Raw genomic sequence first — 19,308 nt, forward strand, 5'->3', positions numbered from 1 at the left:
GATTAAAGTTTTGATCAATTTAATGACACACATAAAGCTTCCCTTTTTCCAATGTATGTGAGACCGGCGCGATCTGCTTCATCAGGGGAAACGGAGGCTAAATCAAATGTAAAAGTGGATTTCCCCGAAGGAGCATCCGAAGAATAAACGATCACATCAGCGCTGACACGGAGCAAAATAACGATCTGGTCCAATCAGAATATATTTTGAACTCAGCTGCAGCGGGATCACACGGAATAAAAGCTGCTGTTTTGCAGGCTGCGCCAGCTTCTTTCGGCTCCTTTCCTCTCTCTATAAAAGCAGCTCCGAGCTGTGCCGCCTGTCTCCTAGCATTTGCTCCAGCACGCAGCGCGCCGAGGGTTGCAAATCAAACGCCCGCCGTTTCGCTCCGTGGCTCCAGCGGCTTTCTCATTGGCTCCCGGCTGCAGCCAATAGCAGCTAGTGTTTACCGTGGAAAGGGAGGGTGGTGGTGGTAGTGGCTGTGTTGTGTGTGTGTGTGTGTGTGTGTGTGTGTGTGTGTGTGTGTGTGTGTGTGTGTGTGTNGTGTGTGTGTGTGTGTGTGTGTGTGTGTGTGTGTGTGTGTGTGTGTGTGTGTGTGTGTGTGTGTGAGAGAGAGACGCTGTGTGTGCGCTTGAATGTTGGTGCGTATACGTGCGTGCGTAAAGAGCTGTTGGGGTGGAGGGGGAGCGCCCCACGGGCACGCTTTCACATTGTCATCCACAAACCAATAGGCCTGCGCGTCCACTCCTCCCCGCGCACACACCCCTTCACCCCCCCCCTCCTCCTCCTCCCCCTCGCGGCGTGTCTGAGTCTCCGACTGCATGAACGAGCCCCGATTCACTACAAGCCTGAACTTCTATGATGCGTCTCTCCCATACCTCAGCTGAGCGCACACACAGCGCAGTCTGCAGCAGCAGCGTTAGGATGTAATCAATCCCACATGTTTCATCTATGCGACTCGGGGATTTTCACGTGAATATTTTTCTACTTTTCCCCTTCATTCTAGCCTCATCGCTCTGAAGCGGATATAAGTTACCAGTAAGTCGAAAATTATTTCTATACTTTTTTTGAAGCGAATATCGGTTTAAGTTAAATTCTTCCACTGAAAGATTTATGTTAAATAAGAAGCCTTAAATGGGAAGTTTTCTTTATGAAGATGGGGGAACTGACTATTTTACATGAAAGCGGAATTAGAGACTATAAGATGAAGGCTTGTATTTAAAAAAAAAAATGGTTAAAAAACTAAACAAAGACAGTCTTTATTCTGAAGCAGGGAAACAGCAGACTGCAGTATTGTAAAGACTCAGTCAGTGTATTTCCACCTGAACAGTATGCAGCAGCAGGATGGCTTAGCTGTGTGTGTGGGTGTGTGTGTCACATCTTGCCATGATCTCTCTTTAAAACACACATTACCTGCCCTTTCTTTCAATCCTTTATTACAGGCGCACAAGAACAGCCTGTTTTTGAAATATTGAATGTTGTCCTTTAGTTTCCTGCTGTGTGAGTGTGTGTAGGTGTCCAGACTTCGGCGCTCCTCGGCGGCTTGAGGAAGAAGCCGAGCCAGTCGGCTGTAGCCCTGGCTCCACTCTCTCTACTCCGGGACGGCCTAGTTTTTTTAGTCCAATGCGTCAGTTCTGCTTTTTATTATTTCAATCTCCCTAAAGATGACGAGGTAGGCCGAAGAAGCCGAGACGCTTAGTCATTTTAAAGCTTTTGGATTAAATTAGTTTTATTTTAAGTTCAACAAATGTGATGTGATACATTTTCCCTGGTAAAAAAGCACAAAAGGTGTTTCTTTTGTCGAAACCTCCACTGCAGGAAGTCTGTTAACCACAATGCTTTGCAGATTTTCTGCCTTTTGTCTGGAGTCCGTGTAATGCTGCCTTGACCAGCGGTGGGTTACTTCAGTCTGGCGATAGTTTGACCTCTTCTCTGTCTTCGTCCCTCTGTGTGTGGTAGTGTGTGTCTGAGAGGAGTCTCGCTTGGATGAGAGGAAGGCTAAAGCCTTTCCAGGTTGACTGGCATCATACGCGCACAGCAACAGCTCCAAAACGCTTAGAATATGATGCTGCTCGCAGCGTTGCAGTTTTGCGTGGATTTTGAGTCGTAGATTGTTGTCGAACACGGGGGGACTGAGTGGCGTTTCTGTTGACGTGGAATGTAAACACTCTGAGATGTGTGTTTATGGGCCGAAAATGTAAAAAACCTATAGACAAACGTCAAAGAGGAGAGTGGTGTGTGATTGATGCCCCCGCGGAGAAGGGCCATTGTTTCTCACAGCCTTAGGGCCCCGGAGAGAGGGGAGTCAGGAGCCCATCCAGCCTGCGTCCCCCACCACATTTTTTTTTTTTTACCCTTTTATTTCTCCCAGTGCTGCCGAGCAGATATGCACCGCAGAGATAACGCCAGGCTTTCAAACAAAAAGGAAATTTAATAATTTAAATGCGCTCTGAGTCCGAGGAAACCCGGTCGGTATTTATTTATAAATATACGTGAGTGTTTTACGCACAAAGCGCACACAGTCATGACAACTCGATCTGTTAGATCAAATGAACTGTGCAAAATGTTATTCTTTAAATAAACAAATCAGGAAAAGCTTGATGTGTGTGTCAGAAAAAAGTGTGTGTGTGAACTTTCTGCAGCCCCCGGTCCACCAGAGCATTTTATTCTTTCTTTGTTCCCCTTTATCGTCGGTTTCTTGGAGGTGGAGGTGCGATCAGAATCTACAAGGTGTTAGATGGACGTGTCATGCATCGGGAAAACTAATAGATGAAGGTGCGCTGCTAGGCGACGCATGCACATCTCAGAGAGCCCCATTTAAGTAAACGTGCAGGGCTATATAATTGATCTAACGTCCATTGCTACTCACTGCTTATTGCTGCATCCATTCGCACTGGAGCGAAGAGGGAATGATTGGTGTTTGGGAGTACGGTGTGGCGCTAAACATAGAGCAGAAATACACAATATTTTACCAGTCTGGTGATTTAAAAGCTCGCAAATAATGTTTTATTTACAAGTTGGTTTTTATGTTGCGTCCTCCCCTTTGTTTAACAAAATTAGGACAAATGTTTAATTAAATATGGCAATTCAATCAATCAAAAACCCTCCAACTCATGTTACACTCGGAGCATTTTAGGATTCACTCACAAAAACGGTGAGTGAATTTTTGCGCAAGTATAAGCAGCCAGGTCTGACCTGGTTGAGTCGGGACTAAATGTATTTCCAATGCACCTCTGCAGATAGGGTTGCTTAGCCCAACTCGAAGCGTTGTTCTGCTGCCATGTGTGAATTAGATGTTTGTTCCTGAGCAAACTGTGCCATTTTATTCCGTATTCATTTGTTGCGCTCCTCTCTGTGTGTGTTGAGTTTAGTTTGAGGGGAATAATGTCAGTGTGAGTATGTGTTTGTAGGTGTGAATAGGTGTGTTTGTGAATGTCCAGTATAAAGCCAACAAGACTGTTTCCATGCACGTTAATTCGTGGAACAATCATCGTGAAAACAGAGCCAGATTATATTAATCCGGATCTTTTTAGGAGTTTTTTTTTAGTTTCCATCGCTTTTTGATAATAAATAGCTAATGTGAATTTGTATAAACTTTCTCAGGGACTGTCTCTCAGCCTTTACTTCATCACTGCCTGGCTCTGACTTGTCTCCTGCTCTCTCTTTCCGCAGGACATGAAGGGAACACTGTTTCTGCTGTGCAGTGCGCTCCGATCAGCGAGGAGAGCGCGAAGCTCATAAAGAGGGATCATATTTATATTTTATTTTATTTTTGCGATCTGGGTGCCTGAAACCTTCGGTGCCTCTGGATTTTTTTCGCTTTTGCTTCGGAATTTGTGGGGATTTTAAAGAGCAGGATGGAAAGCCGCGATTTCGCCCCGCCGCACCACCTACTGGCAGAGCGGAGCGCCCTGGTGCACAGCGCCGCTTCTCGGATAGCGCCGGGCGGCCACGGCTCCGTGCAGCACCCGGCACACTTCCAGCCCGGGAAGTACTTCTCATCACACCTCCCCATGGGTCCGCACTCAGGTCGGTGTCTTTAATGCGATTCTTTTTTCTCTGTGTTTGAAAGAATCGTATTTTAAACTTAATAAGCATGATTTTAAAGACTTTACAAACTCCCAAAATGGAAAACAGACCCAAAATCAGCGCAGTTGGTGTTTGTTTGGGACTCAAAGGCAGAGAGGGGACCCTGCATGTCTGCAGCAGCTCTGAAACGAACGCATAAAGCTGCCTGATTTTACAAATGAGATCCAGTTAAACATTTACGATGTGGATTGTTTTTATTTACTAGGTCCTCTAGCCATTGATTAAAAAAAAAAAAACTCACAATGACTTGGTTTCAGGAAACATTACTTGAATAAACAATGGAACAATCTTGTTATTGTTTTTTTTTAAGAGGTCTTCATTTTGTTATAATTACCAAAATTGAATTTATTTAGGTTTGATTATTTATTGTGCTATATCAAAGAATCATTTGCTATCATATCAAACAGTGGTTTGCTGTTAAATCTGTTTTTTGGGGACGGTGCCGTTGTGTGAGCTGAAGGTCCTGATGGTCCCAAACGTGGGGTTGAGTGTGTTGTAATGGTGGGGAGTAAAGAGGAGTAATACTAGAAAATCCGGTTTCTATATTGAGCGGGGACGTGACGGGGTGCAAATGGGTTGACAGTGCATGCATTAGATTTAACAAGTAGCTTTGGTATCCTGTCTCAATAAGGGAGGAGTGTGTCTCCGCGAGTGTATGAGTGCGCGCAGAGGAAAAGAAAGGAAGAAAGAGAAATGTCTGCTAATTTCTGAAACTCTTCAATTGCATATGTTGTAACAGAGCTGGAGAAAGTAGGAAGTGTTATTTCAATGGAGATATGGTTTCTTAAAAAGCAGTGGATTGATGTCTAGATACTGTTTGTCTCATAAAACTATATGAAGAGGCACACACACACACACACACACACGCATATATATATATATATATATATATATATATATATATATATATATATATATATATATATATATATATTTCTGAATATTTATGGATGTCTGCAGGACTCAGATTATAGCGCACCACTGAACACCATCTATATCTCTGTTTTTATGATTTTTTTATTTGTTATATGGAATAGATCTGCATGTAAATTACAGATGTTCAGTAATGAAGAAAAAAAAATTCTGATTCAGATTATCTGAATTATTCATATAAAATATTCTGATTTTTTCTACGGACTTTATTTCTCAGATTTGACTAAAATTATAATAAAAAATAAAATGGCATTTTTAAACCAAACATTAACACTCTTTCTTCAAAACAATTGAAATGATAATTTGACAGATATTTTAAAGCCCATTCTGAAGATAATTCAGTACTGTTAAAGGGTGGTGGGGGGGTAAGTATTGTAATTTAGGGTGATAATGCTATTGAAATATATTCAAGAGGGCCTCTCACTGCGTCTCAAAGTGCATGACACTGTATTGAGATTCCACATTTTCAGACTCTCCATGCATGTCCCTTATGGGGTTTTGACTGACATGATGGGCATGGAGGACTGTTGTTTAGGGGTGGGGGGTTGGGTTTGTGTATGTATGTGTGTGTTTGGTTTGAGGTTAGGATGGGATGGGGTGGGGGTTACCTTTGTCCTTGCCCCCCTTAGAGATTCAGGGAGCTGTATGCCTGGCCCTAGGCTTATTCACAGGGGGTAACCATGATGCGGAGCTGGGCATCGATGAGCAGGAGTGGGCTTGCTTCAGAATATAGCTGCAGCACACCCACACATGCATGCATGCACTCACACATTTATAGCCTGATCAGATTCACTGTATCACTTACAGAAATTCAAAGAAATAAAACAATAGAAGAAAAGGAGGACTGTTCTGTTCTGCCATTTTTTCACGTCCCAGAGAACCTGCAATCCATCAATTTGCTGAAGCCTCTCATTTAGATCAGCATGGTGTCTGCTTCAATATGGTTTCTCTTGACAAAGTGGTGGAATGACAGACGCATACCAGCGCCATAGGACTCAGCCCTACAATGATATTACACAGGCGTTCAGATTACAGATAGAAGTGCTGGGAAAACCTTTGAGTCTGTCTGTCCATCTGTCTGGGGCCCTCTTTCCTCTTATTTTTACTCTGTCGGTTTTATTCACTTCTCCCTTTTTTCCCCTTTTCCTGTTCTGTGATCTTAGCCTCTGGCAGCAGTAGTTATACTGCATGTGCGTGTTTATGTGTGTGTATAAGATTAGGGTTAGGTTTAGCCTGAAGTAGCACAGGTGTGCAGGACTGGGGAGGGAGTGGCAGTGCTTGTCATTGAACAGGTGTGTTACTTCCCAGACAGCAGACGGTTTTTGTTTACATGGTGGGGTGTGTGTGTGTTTGAGAGAGAGAGGGAGAGGGGGCGTTCGTTTGTGTGTGACCTTGTATTAAAGTTTACATTAGTGTCATGCAGCACAAACAGTCATTCACAACTCTGAAGGCTTCAGTTTTTTTAACTCCCCGTGTTTTGTCGGAGCAGATAATCTCCCAGTGGAGTCTTTCTTGCCCCTCTCGCTCTAATTCACTTCATGTTCAGTCTTGTTCACCAAACTCCAGAACCTGTGTCTAATATCTGCACACTGACTTCATGTCAACCCTGTCCGTTCATCATGATTATACCTGGAAAAAATCTTTCGGGTTCTTGGAAGATTCTGGGCTTTGATCATAACACCGGCATCTATGACACACCCCTAAGCACTCCTCTACCTGCTTACCGTTTGGTGAGGAATTTGGGACGTGCAGCTGAATGGTTAATGCAGACATGGCAACAGAGTCTGGGTGAATGCGTGTCACTGTGTTAAAGCTGGTTGAAAAGGAAGAGATGAGATGATGCTGACATTGAGAAGGAAGAGAGGAAGAGAGATGGGGGGGTAGATGGGCTGAATCTTTCCACCTGGTTGGTAATCCAGTCAGATTACCACTGCCTGACAGCACCCAATAGCCATCTTCCCCCGACTCCCAGGGCCAGCATCTCCTCTGCTTCTTAAGTGTCTGAGAGAGTGAAAGCAAGAGAGAGAGTGGATGTTCTGGTGTGTTTGGGACACAGACAGCTGAGTCAGTGGATAAATGCCCCACCGAGCTTCCTATCCATGAACCCCTTATTCCTCTCTACCGTGGGTAGTATGGGGGGCAGATCTCGGGTGCAGCGCGCCAGACGACCCCCTGCTTAGAGGCGACAGCTGGTGTGGGCAGCGGCCTGCCTGGCTGAGGTTGGAGGGAGAAAACTGTAACTGTCAACTTGGTTTAATTCAAAGAGAAAAAAAAGTTCTGACGCAAATGTAAAAATAAAATCACTACTTTATAATGTTCTACTGGAATTAGTCACGAGTGGTGGGAAAATACAGTAAACAGCGATTAGATAGATAGATAGATAGATAGATAGATAGATAGATAGATAGATAGATAGATAGATAGATAGATAGATAACTTTACTTTAATAAAAATGTTAATGCACAGTAAATTTAAAGTAAATTTTCTAAACTTGATACCAGTATATTTGTAATTGTTATTAAGAAGATGCTATAGCACACTAATATTGTGGGCACATCTTAATGCTGCCAAGAAAAACTGAAAAATGAGGAAAATGTATCTAAATCTGATGTTTAAGCATTTAAAATATATCAGCTCTGGGTTTTCCTAATATTATGCAGCCCTCATTTTACTGACTCTGTCTTGAGTGAAATATCAGAGAAATTCATTTTTGAGAACATTTCTAAATGTAGCATTTGTTTGTTTTATACAGAACATTTTGTAAAATGGCTCAATGGGTCTGACTGTTTAAAAATTATTGATTTATTGAAAGCATTAAATCAGTAATTAGGTCCGGTAAAGTTCAGTGAAACATTTTTGTTTTAAATCAAGCTCTTTGTGCTTTTAAATTCCAAACTTTTCACACCATTTAAACATCTTGAGTGCTTCTTTGCATCTAATCAAACTAACCCCGGAATAAGAGATGGATGGGAATGGAGGCGCATAAGAGCTTGAATCAGTGCAGAGTTAAAGGAAAAGTGTGACATAATGTGCAGAAGTCGCTTTGATGGTGGAGTTTAGGGTGACGCTGAGGTTTGCTTTGCTCCAAAGCGCATGTGCTTCGGACTGAAAGACTTTTGTTTCCTCTCCAGCTCTCATCCAAGCGGAGAACAGCTGCTTATTGTTGGTAGCAGTGATTTGAAGGGAGTGAGGCGCGTTTGGTTGCAACATCTCTCGGGTGTGAACACACACCGCCATCTGATGACTTGGCATCTCAGTGGAAAGTGCCAGACTTCCTGTGTCCATGTGGCCGCTTCTTGCTCTTCTTCTTTATCTTCTCCTCCCTCTTGTTCTTTTCCTTTCTGGCCAGACTTTATTCCGTGCTCCTCTCCCCTCCCCCTTCTGCTTTCCTCTTTCCCTTCCCCTTCACCAGGGCATTCACTCCTCTCAGCTCTTGGAGTGGTGCTCCAGCCCTCCTCCTCCTCCTTCTCCTCAGAGCCATGTTCCTCCCTGCTTGCCTCTGCTCTCCTCTCCCTTTTCAATCGATCCCCACACCTCTTATATCCATCTCCCGCCTCTGTCTTCCTCCCTGAGCAACCCTTCTCTTCCATGTGTTGTTAGCAGGCCTGCATCTCTCAGCACTTCTTTCATTTCTGTCTCAGTTTCGGTCTGCTTCTCCTTCTGCCTTGTTTGTTTCTCCCTTCTTCTTTTCTCTTCCCAGCAAACGGCTGGTTGTTAACGGGCCTGTCCCAGTGCAGCTCGGCCCGAAGCCAGCTTACTAAATCAGAAAAGTTTGGAGGATTTGGCAACACGGGGAAAGGGCTCAGTTAAAACCCTTTGAAGTTGTTGTAATAAGAGGAAAAATGATGCTTTAAACACAGAGCTAAAGCAGCTTCTTGCACCGTGTGGGAAAGGGTGCTGCACACATTCATTTACAAACACAGGACCTTGAAAGATAATCATACCCCATGAAAATGTTCTCATTTTCTCACAATAACACCTGTTTACTGGGATTTTTTTTTGTGACAGATCAACACAAAGCACTGTGCAATCATGAAATAGAAGAAAAAGTTCAAACTTGGTGTCATATTGTTTTTACAAACAGTTTAAAACATGTAGTCATTTGCCTACAGAATTGACCAATTAGAAGAGCCATTTTGTATGTAACCTAATCAATGGTTAAATAAAGCTGAAGTGTGAAGGCTTAAGATTTAAGATCAAGCAACACAGCTGGCAGGTCAGGGTGAATGAGTAGAGACTTGTTAAGCAGGGGTTGGTCATAAAACAACAAACAGAGCTTGGAGCATCTCTGAGCTCTGAGTTCAATCCATTATTAGGAAATAGAAGGACTTTGGCACAGCTGCAAACCTACCAAACCATGGATGTCAACCCAAATTGACTGGCTACGCAAGGAGGGCATTAATCAGAGAAGAATGATTTAAAAAATGGTTCGCAGGGACTGGAGGTAATTTAAAGAGAAGATTGGGAGGAAACTTACAAATAAACACTCCACAAAAATCACTAAATCCATGATTCTCTTCATTTACATCAAATCCTAAATAAATCATTAGAATAGAAATACCTTAATTGTCAACTTTGAGTAAATTTGGCTGTGAAATATGTTATACCATTACACTGCATAGAAACACATGAAAGTTTCCAGTGGAAATGTCACAAAATGTAAAGGTTTTAATGGGTGTTAATGCTTTTGAAGGCACTGTGCAGCATTTTCTGCTGCAGATATGAACATATCGAGAAAACCTTGCATGGTTCCCTAAATGGGCTTTAGTTTTAATTGCATTCCTCTTGCAAAGTCACATCTCCCAGTCTCTGCAGTTTATAGGTCTACACACAACTAAACAAGATCGCTGCAACCACTTCAACCCCTCATCATAACCACGACCAGAACCAAACTGGCCTTTTTTTCATGACCCACCTCAGGGTCACATTTACCCCTGACTCATCCCCACTTTAGCTGACCTGCTGCACTCAGTCAAGGCCCCTCGCTCTCAGCTGCTGCATGTTTTTTCTCTCCATCCCTTTCATTTCAACCCTGTTTGGCTCATTCACATTGTAATGGACTCCATTCAGGCCAGTCTATGTCCAGTTTGTTTTGCTGTCAGGCGTTTTAGATGGATGGACGGAGGTGTGTGTGTGTTTCTGGGGGGGGGGCGGGGGGTTGCAGGTTCATCTGGAGGTGAGGTTAAAGGATGGAGAGCTGTCGAACGGCCCAGTGAATGCAGCACCCCTTGGTGCTCCCATTCAGGAGCCGTACTGCTGCTGTAGAGGCCTGGATTGAACAGATTTAACATTAGGTGTTAAAGACAGTCAATGTGCTCTAAATGGGAAATAGGTACATATTGGTGTGTGTTTCTGCATGTGCCAGAGCAAAGAAAAAGAGAGAAGCAGCTGTGTGGAACAGCATGGATCGTTACACAGTGACTCACATGAAAGCATTAAGTATATTCAGGAACCTTTGTTGAATATACATGGAGTTGTGTGTGGTGGGGTGTGTGTGTGTGCTCATGTGTGTGTGTGTGTGTGTGTGAATGAGTGAACCCTCTCCTGAGCTCTTGCCTTAGCTGAAGGTTGTGAGGAGAGAAACAAGAAAAGAGAGCAAGAGAGAGAGAGTCAGAAAAAAAAGATCCGTCATCAGTCATTCATGGCTAATCAGTCTCATGGGACACACTCTCACACACACACCCACACCCACACACAAAGAAGCGAGGTCCTAATCCTACTGGGACTGCTCGTGCCTCAGTGTATGCCTGTCTAAATTTTGGATCCAGGCTGATTAGAAGCTGACTCTCTCTCTCTCTGCCTCCACCTTCTTCCTCTGTGGCTTCTTACTCTGCATCTTTGATTGCTGGTAAAGTGTCTCGTCTTCTCCTCTCTGTTTTTCTGTCGTTTCTTTTTAATAACCACCTACTGTCTGTTCTGCCCGGTTTTGATGTGTGTTTTGGTATGATTTGGAATGCATGTGCACATACATAACACAGCCACCTGATTTGTGTGTTAACGTGTGCTGTTTTTTCAAGGCTTTTAGCAAAGAGCGTTCTCGCTCCTGCTTGTATACAACTTGTTCCTCCTTCATCATTAGTGTAGTGCATGTTCTGTCGCCTTTGTCAACTCTATCATTTCTAAAATTAAATAAGGTCACCTAAAAATATTATTAAATCTATGCAACTGGTCTCAATATTTGCATGCTGTTAATTTTTGCTATATTTTTAATTGAAATAAAAAATCTAAATGTAAACCATTTTTAAAGCGAATTTTTTGAATCCCCAAAATCTTTAAATTTTAAATAATTTATTAGGGTCCATTTTTTAGATGTGGTTTATCCTCTTTTGTTAAGAATATCCACAAATAAGAGTTTAGAGAATTAGATGTAACAGCTTTTATTTTGTTGTCATATAAACCTGTTCTTTGACAGCTGCAGCCAACCTCTGCTGTTTTGTTTGCTGAGCAACATATTAAAATTCAAATTAAAATGTTATGGTAATTGTTCTTTAACATTTTCACTATTTATAGAATATATCTATCATAATTGATTCATATGATTAAATTATGCACTTGATTAAAATGTAAACATGGCTGCTACTCTCCAAAAGCTCTTTTCTCTAGCTTATCATGTTTGACTTCTAGCTCTGTTGATAAAGGCCAGGTACAAAGCTACAATCTGCAACCAAAGTTCTTTATGAACTTTTAATGTGTTGATTTCTCAGTTCATAACACAACCACATATTCTGATGTTATCTGCCTTTAAAAAGTCATTGTTTTATCATTTCAGATATTTTGATACATTGAAAGAGAACAGATGTCTTAAATTAGTTTAATAAGCACAAAAGAAAATCTATCAAAAACAAATTCCTTTTTTTAAAGTTTTTGATACGAATAAAGATGTTGCAGTAAAATATAAAACTATGTAAAATAATCTAAAAAATAAACGTTCCTTTTATTAAATTAACAAATCAACAAATAATATGCACACAAAAACACTCCAAGTTTGGGACTTTCTTTTTATTTGTGTTAAATTGAGCATAAAGGCAGGAAATGACTGTGGTTGACCTTCCTTTGTCACTTCTTTTACCCACTTCCATAATTTTAATACACTACTAAGCCCTGATTTAAAAACTACACATTTAAAGTTACCACGTTTTATAAATTCATGTATCAATGTTTTTTTTTTGCCCACAATAAAACAAAAGCTGTATTAAAGCTTGTTTTCTAGTTTGTTTCAGGTTGAGAATAATTTTGAAGACTTTAGTAATAAATTTAGAATTTGAGTATCATTTAAAGCAGCACAGCAAATCTATAAATGCTCTGTAAAAGTATCAATTGTTGAGGGTTTAACATTTGTAGTCTGTGCTTTTTATGTTCTTTTTTCTAGGCTAGTTGCAAGATAAAAATAAGAACTAATAAATAACTAGATTGGGATTCTAGAAATAGAAAGAAAATACTCATTAGTTATAGCTCTAATATGACATTCATGCACTCCCAAACCTTTTCTTACCCCTCTAAGTCTCCATTTCTCCATGGTTTCCCTTTGTTTATCCCTCTCCGTCTTTTTTTTTCATTTCTTCTCTGTTGATCTCTCAAATAAACTTTCATTCTTGTGTAAATATTACAGTAATGAGGGAATATAGAGAATGGAAAAGCAAGCTGAAATAAGGTCAGATTGGGTTATTCTCACCTGTTTTCTCTCACTCTCCACCTCCCCCCTTTCCTCCCACCCTTGCTGCCTCTCTCTCGTGTTTGCTGTCTGCTGATCTCGTTCTTCTCTCTTGTTCGGTCTCTTCTCCCTCTCACACACAGGCGCACGCTCACTTTCTGACGCCCACACAGTCAGTATAGTCGCAGACATGGGTGTACACACACAGCAAAGCGGGCAGGAACACAATCACACCTGCACGTCGAGTCGTTGAGGGTCTAATTTAAGTAAAGTGCTTCTCTAGGAACCACAACCCCTCAACTCACAATGATGGAGGGTGATACGGTATGATAACGGGGTTGAACACACACACACGAATACACGTGCAAGGTTATACATAGATGGTTGCACACACACATCTTCCAGTGATGCTGAGATATAACTCTGCATGGTGTGAGGCTAAGAAGGGCTCTGTAGATGGCTTGCAAGTAGCGTGTTGCAATAATAATGTGATACTTGATCCCTGCAGGGAAATTCACAGCCTCTGGCCGGCTGGCAGACCCAACTGTATGGCCAGTTTAAGCATTGGCAGTGAGGACTGAGTGTTTGCAACAAGATCCCTCAGTGGGATAGATGCTTGGTAAGTTGGATGCGGTTAAAATCAGGGTCTGCTGGTTAAAGGATGTTGTCTCCACCAGTGCAGCCGCCCTCTTCCTTCGCTTCTGCTGTGTAGGTGTGTTTGTTTCCGCTGGAGTTAAAGCTAACTTAAGCTGACACTGGCTTGTGCTGCACCGCTGCTGCAAATCTGGAACTGCAAAGCAAAAAATAGCTTCAAAAGTTTTCCGCAGCTTTAGACCAACAACAACTGTAGACCAAGGCAAAGAAGGTAAATCTACATCCTAGATTGCCTTCTTTTAAATGATGCGTGAAAAACAGCACATTTTTTGACAATTCGAACTAAAGTGTAAATTCATTAGTTTGTTGTTTTATTTGTTAAAAGTTTCTGGTGAAAGCTTTTTGACTGTCGTTTGTTTTATTCTGTTGACTGCAAAATTTGATGAATCCTTGATTTTCAAAATGAATTTAGAATTATTGATCAAATGTTTGTGTTTAGGCTGAATAAAAAGGAAACCATAGCAGGCTCCCCTGCTTCACCATTATCACCATTATCTGGACTGCAGTTACAAAGTAGCAAAAAAGGATTTTAATTTAAAGTTAGGTCTAAAAAAGCAGACTCCAACTAAATTTCACACAAAAAGACACCTGAATTTGGCATTTATTAGGATCTTGCCTGTAACCATTGCCTTTGTTGGTAGTTGTTGACAGTTAACCAGCTGTTCTTCTTTGGTGGCAGATATCTGACATCTACTTTCCTCTAAATGTTTAATTTTTCAGTGCAAATGTTAAAGTTGGTCTTGAAACAGTTGGGTTATAGTAACTTAAATTGCTTCAAACATTTCTTGTTGTTGTCAAGCAGATATAACCTTTCAACAGCAGTTTACTCAAAATGCTAAAGACTACATGAACAGTACATAAAAAAGAATAAAAATGTGGTCTGTTTCTGCCTGGATTTATTCATTAATCCTCTAAACATTTTTGTGTTGAGTTTGTTGACTACCATAGATATTATATATTTATATTATTTTCCTACAACACTTTGATGCCATGAATAAATGCCTGATGTATTAAATCTATTTCCTATATTCTTGTAGTACTGCTGTCCTCTAATCCTCCTGGAGAATAATGTGAAATCTGCTCCTCGATATTTAACTACAACCACCTGCTAAATATCAGCTTGGTCTCAAGAATTTTCCTCAACGTCTGCTGCAAGAAAGAGCTTTTAAACAGAAAAGCTTGTTGGGTGACAGTAATTGTTAGGTTGGGTGGAGGTTTAAGAAGGAGTTGGTTGGTTTCTCATAAGTTTTAATAACAAAAGTGTAACAAAAGCAAAAATCCACAAACATAAATCCACAAAATCCAAAAATACTGAAAACCAGAAATGATCAAAAGGAGGCAAAGAAATGATGAAAAACCAGCAAACAGTGAGTGAGCAGGAGTGCATATATGGGAGAGAGAAACAAAGAGCAGGCTAATCAGCAGCTTGGGAGCAGGTGTGAACAGAGGAGTCTAGAAGGGAGTTAGAGAAAAAGAAACAGACACAAGAGGGCAACCGAGGGCAATCAAGAAATACCTAAGATCTCAAATACAAGAAAAATGATAACATGTAATAATAATAATATTAATAATGTATATATATGTGTATATCTATATATATATATATATACATAGATATACACATATATATATGAAGGGATAGATTTTGTAACGAAAGCTCATCTCTAGACTATTAGATGAGTAATTCTGCCTCCTTCCTCTGAATTCTCTAATAAATTCAGCAGTCTTGGGTTGTGTTTTAAAATATGAAGCTGGTACAAGATGTAATTTCAAAGGTTATCTAAAGAGATAGTGAACAATCAAACACACTTCCTGTATTTAGTGATGACATCATGTCGTGTCATTCTTCCTTTTGACTCATAACTCTTATCAGTTATAAAGCTAATAGGTAACTATGTCAGACAGTTTAGCATTTCAGTAAAAAGGTGCGGTTCATAGAGATTAAAAGCTTATGTATTCTACATCCCAAAAATATACTCTAGGAATTGATGGAGAAGTTTTCCCCTCTGCTCTCAGCTCATTGGGACATGATGTTTTTGGACCCAGTCTATCCTGGCCTTTGGATGTATTTTATCCAACAGTGGGCATACTGGGCTTCAGATCCTTAGAGTCAGTGTGTGTGTGTGTGTGTGAGTGTGTGTGTGTGTGTGTGTGTGTGAGTGTTTCCAGACTTAATGGACCACAGAATGTGGCATGGCCATGTTGGACTGAATGACCATAACTCCTAGAACACACTTCCTCTCCAACACACACACACATGGTGGGATGGAATTGCATTATCGACCCTCACCCCAGGCTTTCCTTAAACATCAGCAGCCTTATGCTCTTCATTAGTGTATCCGTGTGTGTTGGTGTGTGCATGCTTGAATGCAGTATTTGTGACTTTCTCTGGCCCAAGCCGGAGAAGTAGTCTCATATGACCCCCCTCCAACAAAGCTTTCCCCAAATGTTCTTGTTTTCTTTGCTTAAAACATGGAAAAACTTACTTTGACAAGCCTCAGCTCCCCACCCTTCCTGCTTCCTTAGAATCTCTCCTGTTGTGAGTTCCTGTGGTCCTGACCAAAAATGGTCCTTCCTCCTGTTGCGGGTGGGTGGGTGTGTGGTGTCCATGTAGTCTGTGATCCAAAATACTTCCCTCCTCTCTCGCAGTAAGCAGACTTCCATTGGGCGGGCGGGAAACTCTGAGCAACACCTAGATTCTTTTTTTAGGCTGTTGAAACAGTAGAAGGTGCAATATTGCATGTTTTTTGTTTCATTTCATTCCTTCTGTGAAAATTTTCCTGTAACTCTCATAAAGTGGGAACATCAGACGATGTTGCGTTTGAGTGTCTTAACTGGCTTTTGATTTTTTAATAGCTCAAATGTAGGTTCAGTGAGTTACAAACTCCAACTAAAATAGCTGCAAATAAACAGGGAAAGATGTGTGTGTGTGTGTGTGTGTGTGTGTGGTGGATGGTGATGTGTTGGTCTGCAGCCTGGGAGTCAGGCTTTGCTCTTCATAGTCTGCTGATTTATGCGCCTCACAGGGAAATCTCTCATTTGTAGCTCTTTCATCTTATTTTTCTCCCCATCCACTCTTTTCTCCCTTTCTCTCTTCCTCTGTCCTCTCTTTTGCTCCCGCTGTAATGTAATTCAGCATGGCTGCTTGTCCCAGGCGACATGCCATGCTTTGCTTGTGCACCATTCTCTCTCTCTCTCTCTCTCTGGAACATGAATGAGTCAAGAGGAATCGCTGATGAATAATGAGATAGAGCAGAAGGAAAATGCTATCTGGATCAAGTAGAGCAAAAGAGCCTCTCTCCTGCCTTGAACGTGTTCTTTGTAAAGCTCCGCTCTGCCGTTTACTCACACATTCAATGTGTTGATGTCCCCTGTGTCACAATGCTTTTATGGACCTGTAGGTGTGTGTGTATCAGTATGTGTTTGTTAAGGGGTTTATAAGCGTCTTCCACAACCAACTTGTTTGAGTAGCCCTGTCACTTGTGCAATGCCATGGTGTCAAAACAGATCAGAAAGGTCTGGCTTGACTCCTGCCCCTGAATACCCACACAACCGCACACCTACATAGACACACACACACACACACAAACGTCCACACACACTGAGCCGGAGGCACGGTGCCAGGGCCCTTGGTGGTTGGAGGCTCATGAAAGGGCCGGACTGACGAGTGGTTGCCAAGTGTTCGGCAATAAGCGTAACAGCCAGGCTAACGAGAATCAAAACCTCTGACACACACTCACATACACCCACCCTCTGAGGCTGCACTTTCAGACTCATGAGACGTCTCAACTAGTCCAAGAAAGCGTGAGTGTGTCTGGTGACACTTCAGTATATCAGCGTGAGCACTGAGGCTTTTGTTAATTGGAAAATGTGACAATAAGACACAAGAGGATATTGATCTTCAATTGGATGGAGATTGATTTAACTCATCATCCGTCCAGGTATGTGAATATAGACCAGTCTGTGTGTGTGTGAATGTGTTACTGTGGATGTCCATTGATCATCAGCCGTCCATTCTTGCTTCTTTTACCAAGTGACGTTGGTTTATCACTGCTATCAACCCTCCCTCTAGAGGCTTCATTTTCCCTTCTCATTTCTCTCCTTTTTCATCCTCTTTCCTTTTTCTCCCTCTTGAAAACTTAGAGAAACCTTGTGGCCTGTTTTTCTTTCTTTCACTGCTGATGCAGGGTTACAGTATGTATTTATTGTAAATATGATTTGTACCTTACCTTAAGCTCATGCGCATACAGCACCTATGAATTTCATCGAGAAATCCAAGAGGATAACTTTTTGAAAATTAAAAAAGGGAAAGTAACCTTGTTCTGTTTCGAGGTTTGAAATGTTTAGCAAAACTACTGAGCTGCTGTTTTAAATAGTTTTAGCTTGCAATGTGCAACTCAAAACAGTTGATGTATACATTTTGTAAAAATCTCACCTTCAGGCAGTCTACAAAGCTAATAGAATGGTAAATATCTAATTATTTATATTCAATTTTTACCTTACGTTTTCCAGTCCAAAATCAGGAACAAGATTAAAAATTAAAATTCCATTATCTAATTTAATTTACAATCTAAATACTATACATACAAATATTTGACCAAATAATGCCGAATGGTCAAAATCACCAAACCAGAAATACATATTCCTAGGCAAAAATACCTCTTTAAATACTTTATCCAGGATGAAAACAGGAAAGTGACAATATATCCAGAAATGGCTAAAAATGCTCTATGAATGAAGGAGAAACATTTAATCTCTGAACCTCTGGCAGGAGAACCAAAGTTAATGGCAGTAACTGTTTTATTATTGTTTCTTTACAGAGGAAGGCACAGCTAAACACAGGAACACCGAGCGGAGTATACTGACTGATTAAAAAATAGTAGAGCAAGGAAAAGAGAGATCATATACTTATGTAAAGAAATGTCTTTATCAATGGCTGGCTCTAGAAAGGAGACACAGTTAAACAGTGAAATACTGAGCAAGGGATACTTCCAGTGGAAATAGTTATATTTAGTTAGTTGATCTGTAATAAAGAGTAGAAAAGTCTCTATTTATTTACTAAGCCGTCAAACTAAAGATGTTCATATATTTTGTTGAGATTCTACATTTCTAAGCCTCTTTTCCAGGACTCCCTTGAAAAAGAGGTTTTTAATCTCAACAAGACTTTGCTGTTAAATAAAAAGCAAACACCCAAAGAAGCAGAATAGATAAAGGCAAAGCATGTGTCCAAAGAAGGTTTTTCTCAGAAGACAGAAGTTAAGTGTTTTTAAATTGATCTCTTCCTGGAAAATCAGCTACTTATAATAAACTAAAGCAGATCCTGATCACTGTAAGCGCAGACGAATGCACAAGTGTAAATAAAAACTCATAATTCTGCTTTTTATTACTTCTGATTGTCAACACTGGATGAGTCGCTACTTTCGTGTTGACACAATTTTCCAAGTTATGATGCCAGCTGGGAAAACTTGAAGCATGCAAACACATTTTCCTTTTTAATTACCACTGCGGAGACTGAATGTAGCTGCATCCTCCGTCAGCAGCTTGTATTTATAATAAATAACATATGCACAAAGAAAAATGTGTGTTTTTCTGCACAATTTTCGAAAATGATCTCCAAATAATTGAAACCAGTTATTGTGTGTTTTTAGATCAGCTGCTGCTAATTTATTTGAGCAGTTCAGTGTTTCTGCATAGAGGAACGGGAAACTTCAAAAGGAAGCAGTGGTGACTGATGGAAAGGGAGTAAGAGGACGTATGGATCGGATAAAACAAAGGTGGAAACGGGGTCCAGGAAGAGACAAATGGGTGGGAGGGGTCAAACCAAAGCAGACAGAGAAATTAGGTTTAAGTTAGTAGAGAGTGTCTTGAGTCATTTTCCATATCAGCGACCTAGAGAGAGTAGGAAAACAGTTTTCTGGATCAACATGCCAAAAGAAAACAGACGGGGTGGGTATGGAGTCCAGTGACAGGAAAAAGAGGGA

The 19,308-nt window shown here is 41.0% G+C and overlaps 1 protein-coding gene across 1 annotated transcript in view; it reads left to right on the plus strand.

Annotated features, from left to right (window-relative positions):
• Window positions 1-859: 859 nt before the first annotated feature.
• The window catches only part of bahcc1 (BAH domain and coiled-coil containing 1), a 66,005-nt gene continuing 47,556 nt past the window's right edge, over window positions 860-19,308 (plus strand). Inside the window, exons 1-2 of the mRNA XM_015398150.1 lie at window positions 860-1,038; window positions 3,673-4,029. Of these exons, the coding sequence (XP_015253636.1) occupies window positions 3,858-4,029 (172 nt within the window). The 5' untranslated portion in view covers window positions 860-1,038; window positions 3,673-3,857. The remainder of the gene's footprint in view (window positions 1,039-3,672; window positions 4,030-19,308) is intronic.

Source organism: Cyprinodon variegatus, unplaced genomic scaffold (genome assembly GCF_000732505.1).
Source record: "Cyprinodon variegatus isolate N-32 unplaced genomic scaffold, C_variegatus-1.0 Scaffold915, whole genome shotgun sequence".
In the NCBI taxonomy this organism is placed as follows: domain Eukaryota; kingdom Metazoa; phylum Chordata; class Actinopteri; order Cyprinodontiformes; family Cyprinodontidae; genus Cyprinodon; species Cyprinodon variegatus.